Source organism: Neomonachus schauinslandi, chromosome 10, assembly GCF_002201575.2.
Source record: "Neomonachus schauinslandi chromosome 10, ASM220157v2, whole genome shotgun sequence".
Lineage (NCBI taxonomy): Eukaryota > Metazoa > Chordata > Mammalia > Carnivora > Phocidae > Neomonachus > Neomonachus schauinslandi.
In genome coordinates this window covers 39903298-39930146 of record NC_058412.1, presented here as the reverse complement: position 1 = coordinate 39930146, position 26849 = coordinate 39903298, and the positions used below count along the sequence as shown (strand labels likewise).

Below are 26849 nucleotides of genomic sequence, written 5' to 3'. Positions count from 1 at the left end.
CTAGTAAAGAAAATTGGACCTTGACCTGTGCACATCAGTTGGAGATACAAGGCAGAGATTGCCTCCTAAGACAATAATGAGCATAAGTCAAAGGCCATCTGTATAGACTATGCACAAACAGATATCTGTTATCTCTTTTCTCATTAGAGGCTGAATAAATGGAAAGAATAAAACAACAAAGCCTGAGTAAATAGGTAGGAAAAAACATACTAAAGGATAAAGGATAGAAAACACTATCCAGAAGATACAGACTTGCCCTCTGCAAATCACCTGCTGCAAAAACAAAAAAAATAAACAATGTGTTTTGGCATCTGAGGTAGGGTAGAAGACCTAGCCTGGAGAAAGAGAAAGCCAGAATTTGAGAATAGGCTGATACACACACACACACACACACACACACACACACACACACACAAAGGATGCCATGAGATGCCTAAGAATGAAATCTTTCAAGGAAACTAAAAATACCACAGCAGAATTAAAAACTACCCTGGAGGCTTACAGACCAGGACTGGTATATAGATTATCACACATGTGATATAAAGGACAAACTTAAACTTTCCAGAATGGAGATTAAAATGTCCAAAAATAGGGGCGCCTGGGTGGCTCAGTCCACTAAGTGTCTGCCTTTGGCTCAGATCATGACCCCAGGATCCTGGGATTGAGCCCTGCATCAGGCTCCCTGGTCAGCGGCAGCATTATTCACAATAGCTGAACCGTGGAAGCAACCCAAGTGTCCATTGACAGATAATAAGCAAAAAAATGATATATACATACAATGGAGTATCATTCAGCCTTAAGAAGGAAGGAAATTCTTGGGGCGCCTGGGTGGCTCCGTCATTAAGCGTCTGCCTTCAGCTCAGGTCATGATCCCAGGGTCCTGGGATTGAGCCCCGCATCAGGCTTCCTGCTCCGTGGGAAGTCTGCTTCTCCCTCTCCCACTCCCCCTGCTTGTGTTCCCTCTCTCACTCTGTCTCTCTCTGTCAAATAAATAAAATCTTAAAAAAAAAAAAGGAAGGAAATTCTGTAATATGCTACAACATGGATGAACCTTGAAGACATGATACTAAGTGAAATAAGCCAGTCACATAAAGACAAATACTGTATAATTCTATTTATGTGAGGTATTTAGAGTAGTCAAAAATCCTAGAGACAGAAAGTATAATGGTAGTTGCCAGGGGCTGGGAAAAGGGAGAAATGAGGAGTTACTGTTTAATGGGTAAGGGGCTTCAGTTTTACAAGATGAAAAGAATTATGGAGATGGATGGTGGTGATGGTTGCACAACATTATTAATGTATTTAATACCACTGAACTGTATACTTAAAGATAGTTAAGACAGTATTTTTATGTTACATGTATTTTACCACAAAAGAATTGGGGGGAAAGAAGTTAATTATTCTTATTATAGAATTATCTCTGATAAATCAGTAACAAAAAGACTAAAAATCGAAAGTGTGCAAAATACATGAGTAATTTATAAAGATGTAATACAGATGACCAATGAACATATTTTTAAAATGCTTAACTCTGAAAAAAATAAAATAAAATGCTTAACTCTGATAACCCTCCAAGTAGAGCAAAAAAAAAAGAGAGAGAGTGAAACTTTTTACCTATTAAATTTGAAAAGATTTTTAAGCAAAGATATTAATTCTTGCAAAGATAAAAATAGGTCCTCTGATACACTATTGTTGGGAGTATAAACTGATACAGTGTTTTTAGAAATCAATATAGTAATACCCATTTTAAAAATATTCTTTTGGAAATACATCATTTAAAGAATTTCAAATATAGTGGGTGAAATTCATATACAGATATTCTATTCACCAAGTTCTATAAAATCTAAAAACTAGAAATGTCCAAAACATATCTAGTAGTAATATAGTAGATAAACAACTATATTAACTATGGCTCTTCATACCACCAAGTATCACACAGTCACTTAAAGCATGATTCAGGAAGATTTGTCAGTGATAGGAGAAAAATGTTCATGAAATTGAAAAAGAATGAATACTATATAAATTGTATGGGCTGTTTTTTTAATTAGATGCACATATACAGAGAAAATGTCCAAGTGGGGGGTAAACTAAAGTTATAAATATCTCTGAAAAGCAGGATCACGAATATTTATTTTTTTTATACTTTTCTGTAGTTTCTAAATTTTCTATAATAAGCCATAACACTTTTCTAGTTGAAAAAAATGTTATTTAAATAAAAGTATGTTTCAAAACAGCATTCTCATTATTTCTTCTTCATTTTTATAAACTGTCTTTTAAATGATTAGCTAAAAAAATTTTATTCATTTTTTATTAGGGTCAAATATATATAACATAAAATTTACCCTTTTAACCATTTTTAAGTATACAGTTCAGTGGCATTAAGTACATTCACATTATTGTTCAACCAAAAATGTTTAAATATAACACTGACCACTGTGTACAATTGACCCTTGAACAGCACAGGTTTGAACTGTGTGGCCCATTTATACACGGATTTCTTTTCTTTTTTTTTAAGATTTATTTATTTATTTGAAAGAGAGAGAGAGAAAACGAGCACACAGAGGGAAAGGGAGAAACAGGCTCCCCACTGAGCAGGGAGCCCAATGCGGGGCTCGATCCCAGGACCCTGAGATCATGACCTGAGCCGAAGGCAGACACTTACCCGACTAAGCCACCCAGGCGCCCCTATGAGTTTCATACTAACATTTTCTTTTCTTTAGCTTACTTAAGAATACAGTATATAATACATACACAAAATGTGTGTTAATCAACTATTTATGTTATTGGTAAGCCTTCCAGTCAACAGTAGGCTATTAGTGGTTACATTTTTGAAGAATCAAGTCATACATGGATTTTTGCCTGTGTAACCAGGAAGGGCAATGCGCTTTAACCCCCGCATTGTTCCAATGCATTTCCAATGAGCACATTTTACCAATTCTCTCTTCAACATAAAAGTTTTCTCTTTTTGACAATTGCCATTTCTATAAGTAAATTGTACTGTAAATTATTTTCTGAGAATTCGAGCCTTCACTGTTCTGTCTCTTCCCAACATTACAGTACAAAGAGACCAACACTTTAATCAACACCATACTTGAAGTTCAGCCAAGGTCGTCATCTGGTGGAGAGGGAAAAAGCAATGATGAAATTGTCCAAGAACTTGTTGCTTCAGTCCGGACCAGAGTTCCAGGTAATAAATAATCCTTGGCTTCTGTACATCATAGGACTTTCAGGAATAAACTCAGAAAGCTGAGTGATGAGCAGATATCCAAATATGCTTTATTACATACACTTTTCTTTATGTAGAGAGCACTTCTGACTCGGAGCTCTCCATGGAAGCCTTGAGCATCTCAACAACCCAACTGCCTGAAGCATTAGGTGCAAGTTGGTTTCTAGCCCCATGAAACTTTAACTAGACTTTTTTCTGAGCTTCCCTGTGCCTCTAGACCTGTGCTGCCCAAGAGAGTAGCCACTAGCCACAAGTGGCTACTTAAACTTAAATATAAGTAAGTAAAATTTAAAATTCATTTCCTCAGTTGCACTAGCCATATTTTGAGTGCTACTGTATCAGACAACACAGATCGAAGACATTTCCATTATTGTAAAATGTGCCATTAGACAGCCCTGCTCTAGAATCCATGTCATTTTTTTTCTAGATTCAAGAGAAATGGCTAAATTATTATCACCTTTTTTTCTGGTGAGTTAAGGAATCTTCCCAAATGATCAGAGATCTACTCTCACACTTTTCTTAGAGTGACTGTAGATTTACATTTCTTAGTCTAATGTAAAAGTAAACTGTGTTTCTCTCTCTACTCACAACACTTTTGACACCAAATGTGTGGGCTTTTCCCTTACATTAAGCAATTCTCCAACTCTCTGGACACCAACTGGGTATCCTACAATCCAATTATGACACTAACCAGAGTTAGCGTGGACCCCACAGGTTAAGGACTCGATCCCATAAGACTGCCCTCCACTTTAGATGATAATCTCAAGTCCCAAGTTGTGACCTGTACTTCTGACTAACCCGCAATAATTTGGGGGTTCCCACAACCCCCTTCTTAAGTTTAAAATTTGCTAGAATGGCTCACAGAACTCAGGGAAACACATTTACCAGTTTATAATAAAAGATATAATAAAGGGTACAGATAAACAACCACATGAAGAGGTACATGGGGCAAGGTCTAGAAGAGTCTCAAGAGCAGGAGCTTCTGTCCCCATGGAGTCAGGGTACACCACCCTCCTAGTGCACAGAAGCTCTCCAAACCCCTTCAGTTAGGGTTTTTATGGAAGCTTCATTATTAGGCATAATTGACTAAATCATTAGCCATTAGTCATTAATTCAATCTCCAGCCCCTCTCCCTTCCCAAGAGGTCAGAGGGGGAAGCTGAAAGTTCCAACAGTCTAATCCCATTGGTTGGTTCCCCTGACAAAGAGCCCCCCACCCTTAGAGGCTTTCCAAAGCCACCTCATTAACAAAGACCCAGGCTTATGTTATGAATAACAAAAGACGCTCCTTTCACCTTTAACACTCAGAAGCTATTGTAGGAGCCAGGGTCAAAGCCAAATATAAAAAATGATGCTCCTATCACTCTTATTACTTAGGAAATTACAAGGGTCTGGGGGGCTCCAGCCAGGAGGAACCAGGGACAAAGACCAAAATATTTATTTCTTATTATATCACCATACAACAGACAGAGTCTTGCCAATCCTCCTAAGACCCCCAGAAGAAAAGGCCTGTGTGACCTCAGAAGCCAGTCGTCTCCTCCCAAAACAGGCCCTCAAAAGAGGCCTTCTGAGGAGAGGGTTCTGTTGATGGTGAAGCAAACTGTCAGTTAGTTTAGGAAGCGATTTTTAACAAATATGAGATGGAGGGCTGGGTGGAAAAGGGATGCATAGGCAGGTGGCTGGCTGGAAGACTGTGTACTTGGTTCACAGAGTTCCACTGACACCTAGGAGATTTTTCTCTCTGAGCTTAATACAGCTTATACTTTCAGCGTGAAATAAGCAATGCCGTCTGCTAAGGCAAAGGGGACAGGGATGTGACTGGTTCAGTAAGAGACCTGAGGGTTTGGAATAGCCCCTCAGGGGCTGAGAGGGGACCCGGGACGTGTGAGCACAGCACTGGGGATGACCCGAGACTAGACTCACCCACACCGCTGTGTGATTTTTCTAGAGCAGTGAAAATGCAAATTCAGAAGGAATTCAGTATATGGACTTCAGAGCCACTCACTAACACTTTACTCAGACATGCAGGCAAAATGCTGGTCCTTCATTTTTGTATCGCTTCTATGAGCCTCCAGTTGCTAGACTGTAGGGAAAAGGAAGAGCAGAACTTTCGATCCAGCCTGAACCATGGGCCTAATGACTGAGTCAGTCCCTTTGAATAATGCTCAGGAACAAGATAAATTCTACGCCTGCCTCATCCCTCATTCTCCCCCCACCCACCCCCTCGTCTCTGAAATGCAGTGCACGTGTGCAGGGAAGAGGGCGGCTTACGTGCCTGCATGGCAGAGAAAACTCAGGGTCGCTGGCACCTCTGGTCCCAGGGATGGCCCTCACCTGCCAGGTAACCGCTTGTCCTGATGGCCTTTTGCCACTGAGGTCTGTGCGGGGCCTGACTCCCATTCAGCCCCGGCCCAGGTGCAAAAGTCATCGGCTTTGTAAGAGTTAAGCTAAGTGCATGACAATAGCAGTGTTAGGAGGACAGCCATCCATGATGATCAATCTGAGGAATCAGCTGTGTGTGTTTCAGAAACACTAGAAATGGAGAGTGCATCGGAGAGCCTTTTCATCAGGGATCCTCAAGGACGTCTTAACTCCTTGACTACCGTGCTTGGACAAGAAGTGGACCGCTTTAACAAGCTACTGAAGTTAATACACGTATGAGCGCTCACTGCCCACATTGCTGATGGGCAGCAAAGCTTTGTAGAGAAGCATAGCCTCGGAAGAATCATCCGGTTCCCACCACTTCAGCATTTCCGTTTGGATATGCTAACAACTTTTCCAACACAACTTGGCTAAAATGGAATTGACCCCCATCCAACGAGTCTGTTCCCCTTCCCTAATAAGGCCTCCATCAGTCTGTGACGTTACAGATCCCAGTGTCCTCGTTATCCTAACTTACACCCCTGGAATGAGCATTGACTCTAGACATTTGATCAAGGACCGAAGCACTGAATTAAGAGAGATTCAGTGCATGTTCCTGATGTCTGGTTTGCATATAATAACAGTCTTTATGACGACTATAAAAACCAGAGTTTCTCCAAGTTGGGCCACAAAATGCTCGCGTTAGAATCTGCCATGTGGCATGTTCAAAATGTAGATTCCCTGATCCCACTCCAGACCTACTGAGTTAGAATTCCTTGAGAAATTCCTGGGATTATGAATTTTAAATAAACTCCCCCAGATGATTTCACTGCCACTAAAATTTGAGGACAACTATTGGGAGACTTTGCCTATGCTCCGGAACACTTTCTGGATGGCCTTGAATTTGTAATGATGGCTAAAGGCCTCCCTGGTTTCTCTGTGCGAAACTTTGATGAGGGAAACACAAAAACTTTTAGAGACCAAATACTGAATATTACCCGGGAAGATTTTGCTGCCCAGCAGGGACCAAATACCTAGCACAAAGTCAAGGCTCGGTGGTAAGATTGGGGAGGACAACTGGTGTAAATCTTTTAAAGCCAAAGACTGTCTCCTATTAGAAAAGCAGTCTCCCGATGTTGCTGGTTGGCTGGCAATACTTAGGCTTGTGGGCTAGGGGGGCACCGGTCAGCTGAATATGTGACGTCCTCACCTTGGGACTGTGGATCTAGTCAGCTGTATACCAGTGTCAAGGCCAGGTGGGCAGCCCAGGGCTTATCTCCTTCTACACTGAAAGAGCCAAGATAGAGATTAAGCTGCTATGATAAAGACCTGCAAATACAATGACCAAAACAAGGTAAAAATTCACTTCCCTCTCAGGTAACAGCCCAGAAGAAGCCCCGTAGGGTAGGTAGTTCATCTTGCTCTGTGAGCTCATCGAGGGTCCCCGGCTGGAGGGTTGGCTCTTCCGGTCTCAACAGCTAGCCTGCATCTCTGGGCCTAAGGTGGCTGCTTCTCTTGTCCCCTTTTGCCAGCCAGGGGACAGGGGAAAGAGAGGGCTGAGAGAAAGCTCATAAAAATGTGACCCAGAAATTGCGTACATCATTTTTGTCCTGTACCCCATTAGCCAAAATTTGGTCCCGTGGCCACACCCCAGCTGCAAGGTGGTGGGAAATACAGTCAGTTTATTGGATTGCTGTTTGCCCAGCTGAAATGAAGGGAGGACAGTTGTTCAGAGGACGAACATGGACGCTGCTCGTGTCTGGCCTCCTCCCCATCATGACCTTTCACCTACTCGAAGATGGACAAATCCAAATGTCACTTCCTCCAGGAAGTCTTCCTGACACACCAGCCCATCCCTCCACCATCAGATAACTTAGGAGCCCCTCCTCAGCACTCCATCATTTCAGGTGTCTGTGTCTATCACGGTACCTGCCACATTACTTTGTAATTTCCCCTCCATGAGGAGGGCTCCCCCGTGAGTCAATGAACTTCTTGAAGAGAAGGAGACTAGTATATTAGCCATCTTTGTTTCCCTAGTCCCTGACACATCCTAAATCTTTGTGACTATTTGAATGGGCGAATGAATAAGTGTGGCTCTCAAGTCTCCTTGTGGCCACTTCTGGTCAAACGTCACCGTCTCCCAGTAATGGAGGGATTCACCTACAGGAAGAAGAGGGCAGAGTCCAGGAAGAAGCAGCCTGCAAGGCAGTCGGGAATCACGGCAGGGCACTCCTGTCTGAGGGAGAGGTGGTGGCCCCTCACGGCGCCCCCATCCTGACTCTGGCCCAGCCTCACCTTCATTTCACCCAGGGAATAGGAAGGCAGCACCGCGGTGGCAATAAGAAAGGCCAAGGAAGGTGGCAGCACCCCGGGGAGCCCATTCTCCTCCCTCTAGTGACGGAACTGTGAGCCAGGGCGGTTCCTGGGAGAGATGAGGCCAGCCTGTTAGTCAGGCTTCTAGCCATAGAGAAGAACATCTTGAAGTACACTTTCTCCCACTGAACATTCTTCTCTGGGAGAATCGGCCACAAAGTGACCTCTATTTTAAGCAGACCTAGAAGACCCTAGCTGCCTAACCTCCCCCCCCCCCCATAACTTAAGCATTCTCCCAGCATTTTACATAAGTCTTCTGCTTCTTTTTCCATTTTCGGTATCTAAGGTAGAATACCGCCTCGGCTGTGGCTGAGAGCCCCCTTGCTTTCCAACGCTACCAAGGGCTCCTCACGTCCCAAGGGCAGATCTAACTAAAACTCTTCTTTTTCATACTACTGCCTCTTGTGAAGAGAGACGGGGTGTGTGTGGGGGGGGGGTTGCTGAGGGGGATAACCCTATGAGGGAAGGGGAAGGCTGACTAACCTTGTTCATCCACATATGGCCTATCTCCAGAACTATATGGTCCTGGACCTTATTTTGTTTTTTGAATCCGCATAAATTTGGCCTCCAACGTCTTTCTGTAATATCTTCCCAGTAGATAGCAGTAGTTTTCACAAAACTGGAACCTGTGCAGGCCCTACCAATCCCACACCAGCCTTCATCTTTAGCCCATACTGCCCTGGGCTTCCCGAGGCTGCTACCAGCCTCTGACTTTTGTGGTGGCGAGGGGAGGGTGAGGGGATGTCCTAAGGAAGTGTTCCCAGTTCAAGGAGACTCTCTGGTACCAGCCGAAAGGTTGGTCTCATCTAAGAATCTTCCCTCTCTGCTCTAACCTCAGAGGCCATGGGCAGCCCCGGGGCAGAGCTCCCCGGAGGCCTGAGGTAGTTGCCACCACCACCCCCATGCTTCCCAAATAACTAACCGTCAGGCCCATTTTTACTTTAGCCTGAAGGAAAGCTGTTCAGTGGCAGTTCTTGAAACCACTTCTCGAGGCTTCAGGGGATATTTCTCCTCCTTCCCCTCTTTCCACTTCATTGGATTCTGCTATTAACCACCTGAACCCCCCGCACCCCCACCCAGCTCTTCCACCCCTATGGTCACATGTTGTAAAAATGGATGAAAGACTGGAGGGTCTGGCCCAGCAGACCGTGTACCAAGAGGATGGAACCCAGCAAGTGGGCCCTTCAGCCCAAGGCAGTACCAGCTGCCTCAAATGAGTGGCACTCACACTTGATAATTACATCTGTGAAAGGTATCTCCCCATTTTGTTCTTTCAGACTTCTCTGGAAACACTCAACAAAGCCATCGCCGGCTTAGTGGTGATGTCTGAAGAAATGGAGAAGGTGTATAACAGTTTCCTCAACAACCAGGTTCCTTCTCTGTGGTCCAGCACAGCCTACCCATCCCTGAAGCCACTAGGATCATGGGTCAAAGACCTCATCCTGAGGACTGCGTTTGTGGACGTAAGAAAATTCACTTCTTTGGGGTTTGATGAACACGGTAGGCCTTAAGGTCCTTAGGAAGCCCTAGCGAACTGAAACACTAGCAACCATTGAGGGATCATCCGAGCCCAAAGAAACAGAAACTTCCCGAATGGCATCAGTTTGGAAGTCATGCTCATTATAATGTACTTTGCCCTTGGCCCTTATCCCCACATCCCATTTTAGTTTCAGATCTAGTTCATAGGACCCCACTGTGAGGTACAGAACCAATCTGACATGGGTCCAAACTGCCAGGTGTGACCTTGCTGTGGTCTCCCTTCTTCCACACCCCCTGTAATAACCAGCTTCTGGATTTATGGTCAGGCTGTTGGGTGAGGAAGGGGGGGACAGACAGGCAGTGAAAATGGGGCTGGTGACTAACTCAGGCTGGTTGAGATTCTGTCTCCTGAGAGGCCCTCCAGAATATGACTTTGATTTAAATGACAAACTCCATTTCAGAAAAACAATACATGATGATGTAATGTTTCTCCTTTAGTTGTGGCTCAAAAGAGGGCAGCCTAAGTCCTTCTGGATCTCCGGTTTCTTCTTTCCTCAAGGATTTCTAACAGGTAACAAACCGTGCTTTCCCAAGAAAAATCCCACTGAAAAGACCGTGATTTGTTACATGCTGGGTTTCTAGGAACCGGGGGAAAGGCCTGGCTGCCAATGACCTAACCGTGGACTGTTGGTTTTAGGGCAGTTTGGTGAGGCCCTGCTCTTCTTCACTTGCCAGGGGAAAGGATGACAGAAATAGCAGCCGCTCCCCTACAACTTAGTCCCAGACCCTCTCCGTTGTGCACGCGAGTGCACTGCTGCTGTGAGGGTCCACAGCACGCCCCAGTCCCCATGCGACCCGTGCGACCAGGGCGACCCGTGCGACCCGTGCGACCCATGCGACCCGTGCTTAAAGGCACCACCTGCTCACCCCCTGCTCCGGCCCCACCTCAGCGCAACTTCCTTCCCTCTAAAAAATACTCCTTCTGTCCTTCCATCAGCCCTCAAGGACTCCAGCTAGAGGGCCCAGCCCGTAATCTGTCTCATCCTGAATCCCTTATTAACAGCCCATACAAGACAAGCTGAGCAGGACTCTGAAGTTAGGGAGATGGGGCTCTGGAACTCCTGCACTGGCCTGTCTCCCTCACTGCAGAGCAGTGCCCTTGAGACTTGGCCTTCCTCCCTCTCTTCCCAGCCCCGCCATGGCTCCACCCCTCCCAACGTCACCGCAGGCTTCCCAGCTGATGAACTAATTCAGAATAAGGCATTAGTGGTTGAGACTTCTCAGTGGAGAGGAAGCTCTCAAACTGATGGAGGCAAGCGGAGGCCGTGTTCGAGAAGCGGCAGTGTTGTTCCGAGGACCCAGCTTTCTGGTTTTCATATTTATAGGAACTCTTCAAAATCATGCTCGGAAATACAATTTGCCTATAGATGAGCTGAGTTTCAAATACAACATGATTCCTACCTACCGGGATCAAGCTGCAGTTATAGAAGCTGCCAAGACAGTGCAGTTTGGACAAGAATTGCCCATGGACTTGGAGGTATTGTCCCCCCGACTACTGTTACAGCAAAGCAGCTCTGTCCCTCTGCCATTTGAGGTCTCAGCCAACCTCCCCTGCCCCACTCCCCTACTGCCTCCCACACGCAGGAGCACGAGAAGCAGGACAAGATTCACACCCCTCAGACAAACTCCCCAGTCTAGCAATGCCTAGATGGAACTGCCTAAATTAGTCTGATTTATAGAGATATTTTTTAAAGTAACACTTTATTTCTTTAGATTCCTATGGCAACTTTCTCCTTCTTATGGAGAAAAGGGTTAAATATCAGGACTTTAGCCAGATGTTAAAAACAAAGTTTTCAGAATCAGGCAGGCCTGAGTTTAAATTCTGACTTTCCCCTTTGCCAGCTGTGTGTGCTAGGGCAATGACTCACATGTCTGCATCGCAGTGTTCTCATCTGTAAAATGGGGCTGCTGCTGCTAACCTCAGAGTTGTAATGCAGTAAAAATAACCAGCGCATAATGCTCCCGCAATAAATATTATTATAGGCTGAATTTATTTGCTGTTCATTCAACTGCCTCCTAGCAGAAGGAATATACCAATATATCATACATTATATAACCATAAATACATGACGTAATTAATAGGAATGCACTAAGGAAGCAGTTTAAACTCCTTGCCTATATAGTTTACTCCCTCTAGAGCAGAAGTTCTCAAAGTGTGGTTCCAATACCAGGAGCATGGGCATCACCTGGGAACTTACTAGAAATGCAAATTCCAAGGACCCAGTCCAGATCTACTGAATCAGAAACCCTGCGCTGGGACCCAGAAATCTGTACTGTGACAGTCCTACCTGGGGTTCTTAGCCCACTAAAGTTTGAGAACCACAGCTCTAGAATATCAGTGATTCTCAACCTTGACTGAAGGTTAGAATCACCTGTGGAGCTTTTTAAAAATCCCAGTGCCCAGACTACACCCCAGTTACATCAGAATCACCGCAATTTCATTAGGCACCATTATTTTCCAAAGCTCCCCTGGTGATTCCAGTGTACAGCCAGGGATGAGCACCACCGCTGCCAATCTGAGCTGCCCAGCTTCAGTGTGCTGAGGGGGTATCGATAGGGGACTGGAGCTCTGCCTCCAAGCACCTACCCACACTAGTGAGCTGTATAAATATAATTTTCTACACGTGCCACAAAATCAAACATCTGCTCCAGATTGTTTTTTCCAAGAAAGTGTTCACTCCTCAATCAGCATAGTTGTGGTGAATGGCTTTACTAAACTTTCCTTAACATATCCTGGCATCAGTTAGTAGAAATTGCTCCTGGATAATTTTATCAGTATCCACCCCACTCAGATCTGATTGATCTACTCTTTGTTCTCATGAGCAAAAACTTACAAAGACCAAACTGATCCAATATTCATGGCTTACTTTTGAAATACTCTAATATCCCATACCTCTTAATTATCTGGGTTTTTTTTTTTAAGATTTTATTTATTTATTTGACAGAGAGACAGTGAGAGAGGGAACACAAGCAGGGGGAATGGGAGAGGGAGAAGCAGGCTTCCCGCGGAGCAGGGAGCCTGATGCAGGGCTCAATCCCAGGACCCTGGGATCATGACCTGAGCCGAAAGCAGACGCTTAACAACTGAGCCACCCAGGCGCCCCAATTATCTGTATTTAAAATGACAATAAAAAGGGTTACATTTTTAAGGAAATCTGTTTTAGCATCAAAATTCTTTTTAAAGTAAAGAGAAAATAAACTGAGAGTTGCACTCCTCATTATTTTGAGCCCCTTCTTAGGCAGGAGGGTGTCCCAGCCCCACATCAGGAATAACTGAGGCCTCGGAAAGGCACCCACATGAAAGTTCTCGCCAAGGCCTTCCAGAATGCTGGCCCTGCTCTGGGTCTGGCACATTTGTACCTGCCCCAGGAGGCTGACAGACGGAACCTGTCTGACAGAACCTGACCACCAGGACCTCTGTCCCTCCACCTTGCCCCAACCCACAGCACACCTCCACCTTGGATCATGGGCACTGAGCCACGACAGTGCTTTAGATCTCTGCCTTCTATGGAGATGGCAGGTCGTATGGTGGGCCCAAGTCCTGGTCCTCCCAGTGAATGTCTGCAAGAGACTGTGCTCACACAGCTCTCGTTCCACTACGTACAAGCAGGGCCACTGTCCTCCCGTTTGCCACCTTTGTGCGGTTTAGGAAAACACAGTCCCTCTGGGTGGATGCCCAAATGGCTCCCACCCATGGCCCGGCAAGTGCAGCCTGTAGTAAGGCAAACGTGCACAAGCGGGTGCAGCAGCCCCCCAAACTGGAAGGCAGGCCCCACACTGCCTGCCCAAGAGACGGAGCTCAGGACGCTAGGAAGTGAAGACCAGCCAAAAAGAGCTTACCATTCTTCTATTCACAATAAAAAGATACTACCTATGTCCATACAGCTTGGTCACTGCCTGCAGGTGTGAAGCTCCAATTATCCAAAAGATAACTGGCTCCACAAGTGGCCAAACGCGCTCAGTGTTTGAGGGAGGACGACACAGAAGCCTACAACCGGCCGAAATTGTACTCCCGCGGCGGCGTCCAATCACGGGCCGCTAAGGGGCAGGGTTTTTCTGTCCCCTTTCTCCCCCCTTTAATAGGAACATGAAAAATCTAGCATAATTTCTGAAAACAAAAAAGGAACTTTCCACTGGTGCTCTGCAAGTGTTACTACAGATACAGAATCTATCTTTAGGTCACCCAGGCCCTCGAAAGACCTTGCTAAAAAGAACATGATAGTTACAGCCCTCCTACCCCATCTGCTTCCCGTGAGAAGGAGAAAGTCATAATATCATATCAGATCGTTTGAAGCCCATAAATGGTATCCCTTATTAGGGATACCTAAGGTCCTGGTGGACTGTGGGAAGTATGAGATTTGGTGTCAAACCGAGAAGCAAGTCATTTTACCTTTCCAAGCCTCGGTATTCTCCTCTCTAAAATGTGAGTAATAACAGCAATCTATAGAGTGGTTCTTAGAATTAACTCGTGAGGATGTGGGACTCAGGAAATGGCCCACAACAGCTAATCCCCTTCTCCTCTTCTCACCTTAAAACGTCTCGTCATCTTTCAGTTGCCCTCTCCTGAGGATGGTGTTCTTGTTCATGGAATGTTCATGGATGCTTCTCGATGGGACAATACGGAGATGGTGATAGAGGATGCATTGCCAGGACAGATGAATCCAACGCTGCCTGTGGTGCATTTTGAACCTCAACAAAATTATGTGCCAAACCCAACACTTTACCACTCCCCACTTTATAAAACAGGGGCCCGGGCAGGAACACTCTCAACCACGGGTAAGAATGTGCCAAGATTGGCCCAAATGATGACAAAACACGAACTACAAAGTCCAAAAAAAAAAAAAAGCTATACTGTGCAAGGAGAGATCTTAAGCCAATTAGGAAGGTTTAAAATGAGGCCACTTATAACATACTAATTTATAAATGTTATAAATTCTCTTTCCTTTAACTCTGAGTATGGACTAATATCATAAAACTAATGCTTTCTTCTACTAGTCTAATAAGTAGAAAATAGAGCTTATTGAGCAGTGACTTTTATTTTCAAAATGATGACCTGAGTAGACACGAAAATCTCTCTCCCACCAAAGCCACTGAGACTCATAGAAAACGGATTTGAAAATGAACCAAAAATGGAATGCCATGGGCGCCTGGGTGGCTCAGTCGTTAAGCATCTGCCTTCGGCTCAGGTCATGATCCCGGAGTCCCGGGATCGAGTCCCACATCGGGCTCCCTGCTCGGCAGGAAGTCTGCTTCTCCCTCTAACCCTACCCCCTCTTGCGCTCTCTCTCTCACTCTCTCTCTCAAATAAATAAATTTAAAAAAAAAAATCTTTAAAAAATGGAATGCCATGTTGCAAAAAGGGGAATCCAAGTGGGCCTGAAACTAAGATGCAGCCCTGAGAAAAGAAATCAGGTAGAAAGCCCCATCAACAGAGAAGCTGACGATCTGCCCATACACAGCTAGGACACTGCCAAAGAGTGAGCAGGGAATAAACTGAGGAAATCCCTCACAATACAGCACAATGCAATTAAAAAAAAAAAAAAGTGACATCGTGAAAGGAGCCAAAATTTCCAGTATTTATCTAGTAGGCAATCTGGAAGGAGAAAGAGAATGGAAGAGGGATAATAAAGAGGGTTGATAATTTCCCAGAACTGAAGGAAACACTTGAGTCCCCAGATTACAAGATCTCACAAAGTGGTAGGAGTGATTTTTTTAAAGCACACAACAAAGAAATAAATTTTAAAAGATATATCAAAGCGATACTTAAGACTATCAGAGATAAAGAAAATACTCAAAGCAAAGAGATAAATATATGAATACACTGGAACTAAAATTCGCAAGAATGAGAATCAGATTGACACCAAGCATCTCTCTTTATCCACAGCGCACATAAAAAGAAAATAGACAAACATCTTTTTTTTTTAAGATTTTATTTATTTATTTGACAGAGAGAGCCAGAGAGCACAAGCAGGGGGAATGGCAGAGGGAGAAGGAGAAGCAGGCTCCCCACTGAGCAGGGAGTCTGATGCAAGGCTCGATCCCAGGATCTTGGGATCATGACCCGAGCCAAGCAGACGCTTAACCAACTGAGCCACCCAGGCACCCCAATAGACAAACATCCTTAAAGGCTGAGGAAAAACAACTTTGAACCATAGAACTGCAACAAATGCAACCAAATTATCATCTAAAAGGGAAGGAGTGGTAAACCTATTTTTGGACATACAGTGGCTCTAAATTAATCACCACTGACCCTCTATTTAAAACACACACACACACACACACACTTAAATCTTAATAGTTTGACCATAAAAATGATTTTAAAAACTTGAAACTAAATTTCCAGATGATAGAAATATGGGAGAGTGGCAAGGTAGAAAGAACTAAAACATTTTCTCATTTGAGTAGAGAATATAGATACTGATAAATATTTTTCTAATAAAATCTTCAATTACAGTATGTTCTCGAAGAGTAACATACGGAATAGGACTAAAATAGACACTCCTATCATGTCTTCATCTCCCCCTCCTATGACAAATCTAAAAACATATTAAAGTTAATAATGATATGTACAAGTTTCTATGTGGACATATGCTTTCATTTACCGTGGATAAATATCTAGGTGTGGAATGACTGGATCATGTGGTAAGTACGTGGTTCAACTTTTTAAGAAACAGCCAAACTGTTTTCAAAGTGGCCATACCATTGAACACTCCCACCAGCAGCGTGTAAGGGTTCCAGTTCCTCCACATCCTCACTACCACTTAGGATGACCAGTCCTTTTAATTTTAGATGATAGATAGATAGATAGATAGACAGATAGATAGATGGAATGATAGAATATAGTGGTATCTTCTTGTGGTTTTACTTTGCATTTCCCTAATGACTAATGATGTTAGCCATCTTTTCTGGTACTTATTTATATCTTCATTGATGAACTGTCTGTTCAAGTCTTTTACCCATTTTTTTAAAAAAGATTTTATTTGAGAGAGAGAGCGAGCGAGCATGAGAGCGAGCACGAGCGGGGGGAGGGGCAGAGGCAGAGGAAGAAGCAGGCTCCCCGCTGAGCAGGGAGCCCTACGTGGGGCTCAATCCCAGGACCCTGGGATCATGACCCAAGCTGAAGGCAGACACCTAACTGACTGAGCCACTCAGGCGCCCCCTTTTACCCATTTTTTTAAGAGTCATTTGTCTTATTATTGGCTAAAATTCCAACAGGAACCCTGTCTTCTTGGCAAGAGGAACCAAGGAAAGGTAGTAATTAAAATGATATTGCAGGGGTGCCTGGGTGGCTCAGTCATTAAGCGTCTGCCTTCGGCTCAGGTCATGATCCAGGGTCCTGGGATCGAGCCCCGCATCGGGCTCCCTGCTTGCCGGGAAGCCTGCTTCTCCCTCTCCCACTCCCCCTGCTTGTGTTCCTGCTCTCACTGTCTCTCTCTCTCTGTCAAATAAATAAAATCTTAAAAAAAAAAAAAATTTTAAATGATATTGCACTAGCGCAAGACTCAACAAGCAGATCAATGCACTGGATACAGACCCCAGAAACACACTGTGTATATTGGTTTAAAATTGGTCAGGAAGGGGCTCCTGGGTGGCTCAGTGGGTTAAGCGTCTGCCTTCAGCTCAGGTCGTGATCTCGGGGTCCTGGGATCAAGTCCCACATCAGGCCCCCTGCTCAGCCAGGAGTCTGCTTCTCCCTCTCCCTCTGCCCCTCCCCCTGTCGTGTTATCTCTCTCTCTCTCTTTCTCTCAAATAAATAAATAAATCTTAAATAAAATAAAATAGGTCAGGAAGAGAGAAATTATTCTACAAATGGTGCTCAGACAATTGGTTATACCAAACTTAGACCCTATGTCATACTACATACAAAAATTAAATCACTGATGGATACTTTACACTTAATCATCACTAAATTTTAAAATTATTATTAACCCTAATGAAATAATGACTCTAAGTAATAATTATCAACAGCTGCTAACATCCCAACAAAGAAAGAAAATCAGACATAAGGTACTTCCTGATGAAAATACATACCACCTATTCAAGTATTCTTGTCCCAAAAAACTCAAACCTGAATGTGACCATGCCTCTAGATCTCACCACCCCTTTACAGGGATAGAGGAACATGCTTAAAATCACCACAGGGAAGCTGTCAGCAAAAATCCAGACTCTGGGAAACTTTATAGGATAGTCTGGTTGTTTCAACAATTACAAGGGGGTGGCAAAAGGAACAGACGGGGAACCTACCAATTGTAAGAAATTTAAGAGACACATCACTGGAGCACCTGTGTGGCTCAATGGGTTGGGCATCTGACTCTTGATTTTGGCTCAGGTCGTGATCTCAAGGTTGAGGGATCAAGCCCCATGTCAGGCTCCATGCTGGTTGCAGAGCCTGCTTGGGATTGTCTCTCTTCCTCTCCCCCCACTCCCACTCACACACACACTCTCTCTCTCTAAAATAAAATAAGACACATCACTATTGCAAGGCATGGACCTTATCTGAATCCTGAATCAAACTCACAGTTAAATGTGTGTGTGTGTGTGTGTGTATGCTGCTTTGTACTATAAAATGTCCCTCAAGCACTGCCAAGGCACCATGCAGGGCGTGGCATACAAAGGTAAGGGAAGGGGAGATACGGGCATTCTCTGCTGGCAACACCACCACCTTCCCCAACTTCCACACAGATGGGGGTTTGCTATGAATGCAGTGCCATCTTGAGAGCCAAATGCTCTTCTTCTTACACTGGTCCTGGCCCCTCACACAGGCCCACAATGAAAAAAGTGCAAAAGTGACCTCTTACTTCAGATGTCCCAGAGCTGAGGACCAAATATCTGCGATTGTGTTTAGTCATTTCAGGAGCCCTGGTGCCTAACTGCAGGGTGAAACAAAGGATGGATGGATGGATGGATGGATGGATGGATGGATGGATGGATGGACGGATGGACAGATGGACAAATGAACAGATGCCCAACCTACCAACTGTATCCCAAGTCCCACTAAAAGCTCAAGGCTGAATCCTAGTCCAGTGTTCCCTCAGTCAGCCTGCAGAGAATTTGAAACATATTTTACAAGGCTATACAAAGTCGAAGCTGGACAGGTCCTAAAGGATCATTTGTTCTAACATCTTCATCTTATAGAGGATAAAACTGAAATCCATAGAGGATTAGTTGCCCATTATCTTTAGAGACTGAGTCAGGTCTGAAACCCAAGTGTCTTGACTCCCAGTACAGTGCTCTTTGTATCAAGGGGTTATTCTTTTGTCCTTGTATCCTTAACTAGGTCATTCAACCAACTTTGTGGTGACGGTCCTCTTACCCTCCAAGCGTTCCAAAGATTATTGGATTGCCAAGGGATCAGCTTTGCTCTGCCAGCTAAATGAATGAAAAGTTGCCACCTCCTGCTAAAAAAGAACCAGGCCGGAGATCTTTCCTGATGGGGGACAAAGGTCTGCATAACTTATATGTGAGCAAAATAGCTTTACTTCAGATCTGACCTAAGGGTAGTAAGTGTGGTTTTTCTCTTCTAATCTAAAATAAAGTGTTTGAATGTTTCTTCCTGTTGGTAATTCAAGCTCTGATGTGAAAGCAGTGGGTTCAACACTCACCTCTTAAACCTGCTCCCCCTCCCCCGGGTGAGAGCCAGGCAGCTTCCCATCAATAACTTGAGGGGAGAGAGGGGAGTAACCTGGGCGAGTCAGAGCTCAGCAGTGCCTTATCCACAGGGGCTTCCTTCCTCCTCACTCTGATATAAAAGGCCTGGTGTACACTGCAGTCCCGTGGCCCCAGGGGCTTCGATTTCTAGACCAGATGAAGGCTCAGAGCCCAACACATGGGAGGCTGATGAGCAAATGAGCTGGATAACAAGATCTCGACCCCATGGTGCCTATTCCCCCACTCTATGGGGCTATACTACAGTCCTTAGAAGAGGCTGCTGTGCTTCACGGAAGTGCAGGTTGGTCCTGCCCAAGTACAGAACTTCCCCTCCATTTTAGGACGAGCCTGTGTGAAAAGCAGCCAAGTCCCACCCAGGTGCACCTGAGCCCCTGTCACCTCAAAAGCAGAGGTTATTGGGCCACCATTAAGATGGAGCAGTCACCAAAAAAAAAAAGGAAGAAAAGATGGAGCAGTCACTGTGGCAAATCATCTTGTGTCAGCCCTGCCAACAAGGGTCCGTTTGCCTCCTCAGCCATAACATGAGCCAAGACACTGGGAATCACGCAGCTAGGATGGATAAAGCCACACCACCCCCTTACAGAAATTTTCAAGAATTGGGTCAGGCCCAGTAATCCTACCTTCCCCTTTTACCTCCCCCTTCGTCCCCATACCTATCAAAGTTAAAAACAGACTCGAGTCCCGGAGAAGCAGAGAGCGCTTCTATTACTTAGAGTTCAGAGCAGGAATCCGAGACTACTCTTGGCATTCCAAGCGGGAACAGGTACTTACTAAGCCATGGGAATGGCTGCAGCTGCAGAAGTCAGAGGTTGACATCAGGCACCACAGCAGCTGTAATCCAAGGTCACAGCGCTGTGGAAACGGTGCCAACCTCACACTGTACCGCACTCGTGGAACAGTCGACTGACTGGACGAGGAAGAGCAGAGCCAGGCCACTGCACAAACTCGTGCCTGCTGGAGCCTACACATATCTGCCACCACCCCTGAAGAGAAAGTTCTTCTGTCTCTTTCCGCCTTCCAAGTCAGGCAAGTCTATCTCATTAGGAGAATCTCAAACATAGCAGCAAGGGAATCTGGGAACGTTGAGTCCTCCTACCCCTGCAATACAGGGTGCATGCTGCAGAATGGAGCAAAGGTGGAGGACACGCATCCTGAGTACCACCACACCACTCTTTAAGTATACCCCAAAGATCTTCTGGGCCCTGGAAATGACTGAGAATGCACCCAAAAGAAAGTCTAGGAAGAGAAGATCACAGAACTGCGAGCCCAGGCAATCAAGCTTTCCCCAAACCAGGTTAGGAACAAACACATCTGTTTCTTATTGGCCCCATCCAAGTCCTGGGCAGACCCTCTGGGTTTCTGTGAGCTGCTCGAAAGCCCCTAAAGAAACCTTGCCATGAGGTGGGAAGTGGGGGGCAGGACTAAAATATCCCATTTCAGACTCAACCAAGACAATTCTACTCTTAATCATTTTATGTAGGTTCCCCGTAAGATTTTATTTGTAAAAGACATAGACATATAAATAATAAATAACAAGACAGGAAGAGGGAGCGTTTGCAAAGTGCTTTCTTGCACAGCAGCTTTGACGAAACCCACCCATTCACGCAGTCTTCAGCGTGTTGGCGAGACACTCATACATCACACATAATTAAAGCACTTGTCAGAGTGCAGGACGCAGCCCAGCCACCAGACCTTGAATAGAGAGGAGCAAACGAAGGTCCCATGGCCTATTAATTCCCCTGAATCCAGAACCAGGAGTGAGTAGGAAGAGGAGCAGCAGGAAGAACAGGGTCAGGATCCAAACTGGCAGGTAGGCCAGGAGCAGGGCCCAGGAGTGAAGCAGTGATAGTATCCAGAGGGTGTGAGCAAGAGTTGTTTGCATAATATATACATACTGTGGGAAAAAGTCTACACAGAAAATGTATTTAATCATTTTTATATAATACATTTATAATTCTTTTCATACAACTCAGTATGTTACAAAACTGTACACCCACCCCAAGCACTGCTGGATAACCCAAAGTCATTCCTTGGAAAGAGAAGAACCAACACTGCATTTTATTCTCTCTTCTTTCCTGGGTCGGGCCTATCAAGGCCAGACCAGAGTGTGGAGTACAGGAACGGCCATCCTTCAAGTCCAGGGGGTCGGGGCTTGGCCTGGCTCCTCCAGTCATTACAGGAGGAATGTCTCTGTTTGGAAAGCCAGCATCAGCACCCAGAACACAGGAGTCCAGAGAGACAGACAGGCACTACTGGCCACCATCTGGCTGTGGTGGGAATGCCCATGGTGAGGAAGCCGCAGCTCAGCAGAGATAGATCTATCCAGAGCAGGGACCTGGAGTTGTGGGACCATGGCGCTACGAGGAAAAGAAAAAACAGAGTCTCAGAGCTCAGCAGGAGCCCCTGGATACTCCAAGGCCCCTGAAGGCCCACACAGCTTCTTTTCATCTCCCTTTTTTAGAGATGAGAATGGATCTTAGTATGTTAATGGGCTTCCTGTGTCTTTGTCCCTTAATACTATTGCTACAACAAATCCAAGTAATTCAGGTGCTAAGACCAGCACATCGGACAACTTTCCCCCGGCGACATGGTTCTTGGTTCAAAGATTATAAAAACTCTAGGTGTAAGAAGCCCCAACTCAGATTTGCGTGTCATTAGCCCTTGGGCAATCTCAGGCAGGGACCCTCCACACTGACCACACATAGAGGCCCATTCAAGCCATGAGGTGTCCTCCCCGGGATCTGGCTCTCCCCCCCAACCCAGCTCAGGTCCAGTGTGAACTCCATGCAGACATCCCAAGTCAAGGCAGTATGAGCTAAGGGGCCCATGATCTCAGACCCAACTGGACCTTTCAGCTCAGCTCAGGTGTAAAGTGCCTGACTCCAGGCCACCTTGAAAGGAAATGGCCCAGACTGAAAAGGAACTGAATATGTCAGTTTCTTCCTCCACCCGCCAAGGAAGGATAGTTGAAGAGCCACTCTCTGCAGGTACCACTGAACATGGATTCAACAGGATCTGTCCCTGTTCTCCAGGTCCCATTTGGCTGCCAGCTTCCCTCCATTTAAAAATGCCAATCCCGGGGGCACCTGGGTGGCTCAGTCGGTTGAGCATCTGACTCTTCATTTTGGCTCAGGTCATGATCTCGCCGTCATGGGATCAAGCCCTGAGTTGGGCTCTGCCCTGAGCATGGAGTCTGCTTCAGACTCTCTCTCCCTCTCCCGCTCACTCTCTCTCTCTCTCAAATAGGTAAATAAATAAAATTTTTTAAAATTTTTTTAAAAAGCCAATTCCACAGCATACTGGATGCCTGCTTCGAGCCTTCAGTGGCTCCTCATGTCTTCAGGCACTCCACTCCACTTCCTGTCTGGACCCACCCCGCCCCACCCCACTCCCCTTGACTTCCCAGGCTCCAGCCATAATTACTTCATCTTGGTTTCTTCAACATGCTCACTCTCTCTAGGCCTTCAAATTGTCCCGCTTGCTTGGAACTCCTTCCCCTCCTTGCTCAGTTGTTTACTCATTCAACATTTATTATTAAACACTATGCAGGCACTGGATCCCTGAATCTCCTGATGAAGACTCAAGTTCTGTTCATTGGGCTTCACTTTGTCAGGCTTCTACTCAGTATCAGCCAAAAGGTCCCTTCACTCCATGAGGCCTTTCCTGACCCCCAACCCTAAATAGTAACCTCCAACAAAAGAGCATTCCCACAGTACCCTACACTTCCTTTGCAGACAATCAACTCAAAATCTGACTTCCTCCCCAGAATGTGAACTCCATGAAGGCAGAGGGCTAACACCTGGTTTACTCCAAAGCCACGGCACCCAACACAAAAGCAGGCACATGGGAGGAACTCAGTACATTTGGGTTGAATTGATCTGGATCCTGGATCCCAGGCCTCTCTGATGTAGTTCTTCCAGAAGCCTTGTGCCTTGCAGAACAGGCTGAGTCATCACCTTTGACTCCTCTGTCCACCTCTGATCTACCTCTTAAGCATCTCTGAGAGTACATTCTGTGTTCATCCTACTCCCTGTCAAATGTGGGGGCTGAACAAGCCCATTCCCACAAGGTTGCTTCCAGCTCTGCAAAACTGAAATCCCTGATCTGCAGTGGAGAAAGGGCTGGTAAATCAACACACTCAGGCATACCCACACCCGCCCCCAACCCTTTCTTTAACAAAGATGAGCATGTTGCCCTTACTCTGGCTCGAAGCAACTACCTTTTTTTTTTTTTTTTAAAGATTTTATTTATTTGACAGAGAAAGACACAGCGAGAGAGGGAACACAAACGGGGAGTGGGAGAGGGAGAAGCAGACTCCCCGCCGAGCAGGGAGCCCGATGCGGGACTCGATCCAGGAACTCCAGGATCATGACCTGAGCCGAAGGCAGTCGCTTAACCAACTGAGCCACCCAGGCACCCTCGAAGCAACTACCTTTAATCTGGATTCATCTGTATCACAGTGAACAGAAGACAGTGCCCAAGGCTGTGAGGAACAGGAAGGCTGGTCCATGAGTGGGGTGCTCACCCCCACCAGAGCCTTGAACCCCCACCCTCTTAAGCGGTGTGATGGGCATTTCCAGGCTGCCCCCCACCCACATTTCCGGTGGGACGCATGGCTGCCGGGGATGGGCTCCCCAACGGCCCAGCCCAAACCACTGCCTCACCTCTCCTCCAGTCGAACCCACAGATCGCTGAACTGCCGAAGCCGGGGCCTTCGCTGTGGGCGCAGCCGCCTCCGCTTCTTTCGAAACCTCCGCTCCACCTCACCACCCAGGTCGGCACTTCCGGCCGGGGACACGTGAGGAGGCAACAGTGAGTGCGCCGCAGACGCAGCTTCCGGTGCCCGCACTTCCACGGAGGGCACTTCCGGAGCAAAGATGACCTGGGAGGTCGGCCCCGACGAGGGACTTTGGCTTTTCTCTCTTTGAACAGGGGTGGAGGGAAGATGGACTTGAAGGAGAGTCGCACAGCATGGCGTCCTCCCCGCCCTCAGTGCTCAGGGCCTCAAAACAAGGAGATAATGTGAAAGTTCAAGCTGGCTAGGGAGGGTTCTCGAAGCCACCTCCAGAATCGATCACTGTCATTGACGCCTTATTTTCTCCCTCCCATACTGTCACCATAGTCGTTCCAAATCCCCCAGCTGGGGAGGAAATAGATTTCTTTTAAATTGCGTATAATTACTGCCCTTCCCTAACGATGGGTCACAACTGTCTAGAAAGTCACTGAAGATTACAGCATTGAAAGAGACATGAAAAATGTTCGAATGCCATTTACTTAGGACAACTGAAGTGGCCCTTAATCATGTTAATCCCTCCTTTACCCTCCTAAGGGCTTTACTCAGACTGAGTCTGTAGTAGCCCCATCCCCACCTGAATGACTGCTAGTTTTCACAGGGCTGGCTTCTAACCACCTTACCCCAGGGCTCACCATAAACCGTCTTTCCCAAAGGAAACAGTTTTTCACAACTGATGAGAAACTCAAACTTGCTTCTAGTTTTCCCTTAAAGGTGACCGTAGTCCCACCCCCAAGAGTCTCTTCCAGTGGGTAAATAAGCCATTAGAAGGACCGAGTTTCTTCCTACAACAGGACTTTTGTCAAGGATTTAAGCTGCGGTTGAGAAGGGGTCAGAAAGAGAAGAATCCCAGCTACTGGAGGTCAATCCCATTGTCTCCTGATGTGGGCAGTGAGGGCCCATCCACCTGAAGAAAGGGAGCAGTGGATGTGCCATGTGCATCCTCCAACAGTGTGGGTGCAGCAGACCAGCATACATAAAAACTCAGTCGTTCTGCCCTGATTCAGCCTTGATGAAGTGCCCACTAGCCAGAAGCAGGGCTCAATTCTGACCCACAACCTGACAGAACTGAGTTGTCAATTAGTATTCATGGCCCTGTGTGAGGAAGGGAGGAGGTATAAGAGATAGAAAATGAAAAAAGGAAAGACTCAGGGTGGGCAAAAAAGGTAAAAGAAGGGAATTCCTCAAATGGCAAAGAAAGAAGAAAGGCCCCTATTCTGAACTTGAGGTTGGGAATCCCAGCAACATATAGTTACAGCTAAAAGGCCCCTGGAGGACAGGACCTGCCAGATTCATCACTGTCTCCAGAGCCCAGCACAATGCCTGACACATAAGTGTGACACCATTTAAATGAACCTCTTCATTATGCCAACAAAGAAACTGGAGCCTAGAGAGGAAAACTGCCCCACCTACCTCTCTCCAAGATTCTGGTGGCCTCCTGGAAGATTTAGGAGCAGATGGTCAGGCAGACCCCATGCCGAGGCCCTCTGCCCCAGCAGAGGTCACGTCTATGTCATCCTTGACCTCCATATAACCCAAACAGGCCCTGGTACACAGTAGGCACTCAAAAAAAGTCTGTTGCTCTTACTTAGCAAAAACCTGGACTCAAATTCACTAGGGCTCAGCTCTGATAGCTTCAAGCAATGGATCCTCACAGTGGGACAAATCACAGCTTCAGTTCTGTTCAAATCACATCACAACAGACATGAGAAGACCTCAGCCCAGTTACTGCAGGTAGCCAAGGACAGGGCTTGAGAACCAAGTTAATTACCCCTGTGTGGGGGTGGGGTGGGAGGGAAGATTAATCCAGAAGAAATTAATTTTACTTCTCCTGATTCTTATCTTTTTCATATTTCACAGCTGAGATGTCCTGGAAATCATAACACCCACTTTACAATTACACACACACACACACCCGGCAGGGTCTTCTTCAGCACCCACAAGGACTATGTGCCAAACACCCACCCAGTCAGCCTAGGGCGGGGGGAGGGGGAGAAGGGGGCTGAGAAGGGACCAGGGGGCCCAGCCCACCCTGCTTTCCAGAAGCACACAGTCCCCCCAAAACAAGCAGAGAACCACTAAAGGCTGGGTTCTCCGTCCAGGGCTGAAGGAGAAGAGGCGGAAGAGAAAGAGCCACATTTGGGCCGCCAGCAGAGCGGGCTGACGGAGGGGCAGGATTTTCCCTGTCAGGGGGAGATGGCCAGGCAGCACCCTGGACGGGAGGTTTTCTCACGCGAGAAGCACACTCGTGCTGGAAAAACAGTAGAGTCTGGGTGCCGAGACGTCAGCACGCAGAAACCGGACTTTGGAAAAGAACAGTAAGAAACCACTGAAGTTTTCTGAGGAAGGGACACTTGCAAGATTAGTCCCACAGAAAGCAAAGAATGGACCAGAGGGCGAGAGCCAAGGGAAAGGAGAGGAGGGAACCCGAGAAAGGAGGTCCAAGGTGTGATGAAGGTGAGAAATGAGGAGTCTCAGGTGAGGGCTTTTGTAGAGTAGAAGTGCTACTGAAGAACCGTTATTACTGACGCCCTGGATGCAGGTATGAAGACAGACGGGGTGAGACGGGCCCGGGGTGTACCCACGACTGCCTGCTCAGAGGGAGACTGGTAGAATCCCGGCCCCCGGGGAGGGGGCACTGGACTGTGAGGGAGGACCCTCTGGAGTGAGGGGCTAGGGAGAGGCCCTGGCTTGAAACAACATGAGTTGAAGGGAGCCTTCCGAGGAGAGAGAGGACACCTGGGGAAGGGCAGCCATGAGCAGACACCACCGCGGACCCTCTCTCTCTATCCCCTCAGCAGAGGGGACCTGCATTCTCCTCACCACCGCTGAGATCTCTGCCAGGAGGGGGCGCTGGTGACCACCATCTGGAGGGAGTGGGGTGAGGCATGGG

At 46.4% G+C, this 26849-nt stretch overlaps 2 protein-coding genes across 3 annotated transcripts in view; one reads left to right on the top strand and one right to left on the bottom strand.

Annotated features, from left to right (window-relative positions):
* The window catches only part of DNAH6 (dynein axonemal heavy chain 6), a 214859-nt gene extending 195983 nt beyond the window's left edge, over positions 1 to 18876 (top strand). The window contains exons 70-76 of the mRNA XM_021697409.1: positions 3055 to 3184; positions 5750 to 5877; positions 9234 to 9419; positions 9934 to 10006; positions 10821 to 10972; positions 14049 to 14271; positions 18773 to 18876. Of these exons, the coding sequence (XP_021553084.1) occupies positions 3055 to 3184; positions 5750 to 5877; positions 9234 to 9419; positions 9934 to 10006; positions 10821 to 10972; positions 14049 to 14271; positions 18773 to 18876 (996 nt within the window). The remainder of the gene's footprint in view (positions 1 to 3054; positions 3185 to 5749; positions 5878 to 9233; positions 9420 to 9933; positions 10007 to 10820; positions 10973 to 14048; positions 14272 to 18772) is intronic.
* A 2288-nt stretch (positions 18877 to 21164) lies between these two features.
* Positions 21165 to 26849, bottom strand: part of TRABD2A (TraB domain containing 2A) — a 49689-nt gene continuing 44004 nt past the window's right edge. For both annotated transcript variants that reach the window (XM_021697633.1, XM_021697634.1), the window contains 2 exons: positions 23829 to 24086; positions 21165 to 21521 (listed from right to left, as the gene is read on the bottom strand). In XM_021697633.1, coding sequence (XP_021553308.1) covers positions 21338 to 21521; positions 23829 to 24086 — 442 coding nt within the window. In that variant the 3' untranslated portion in view covers positions 21165 to 21337. The remainder of the gene's footprint in view (positions 21522 to 23828; positions 24087 to 26849) is intronic.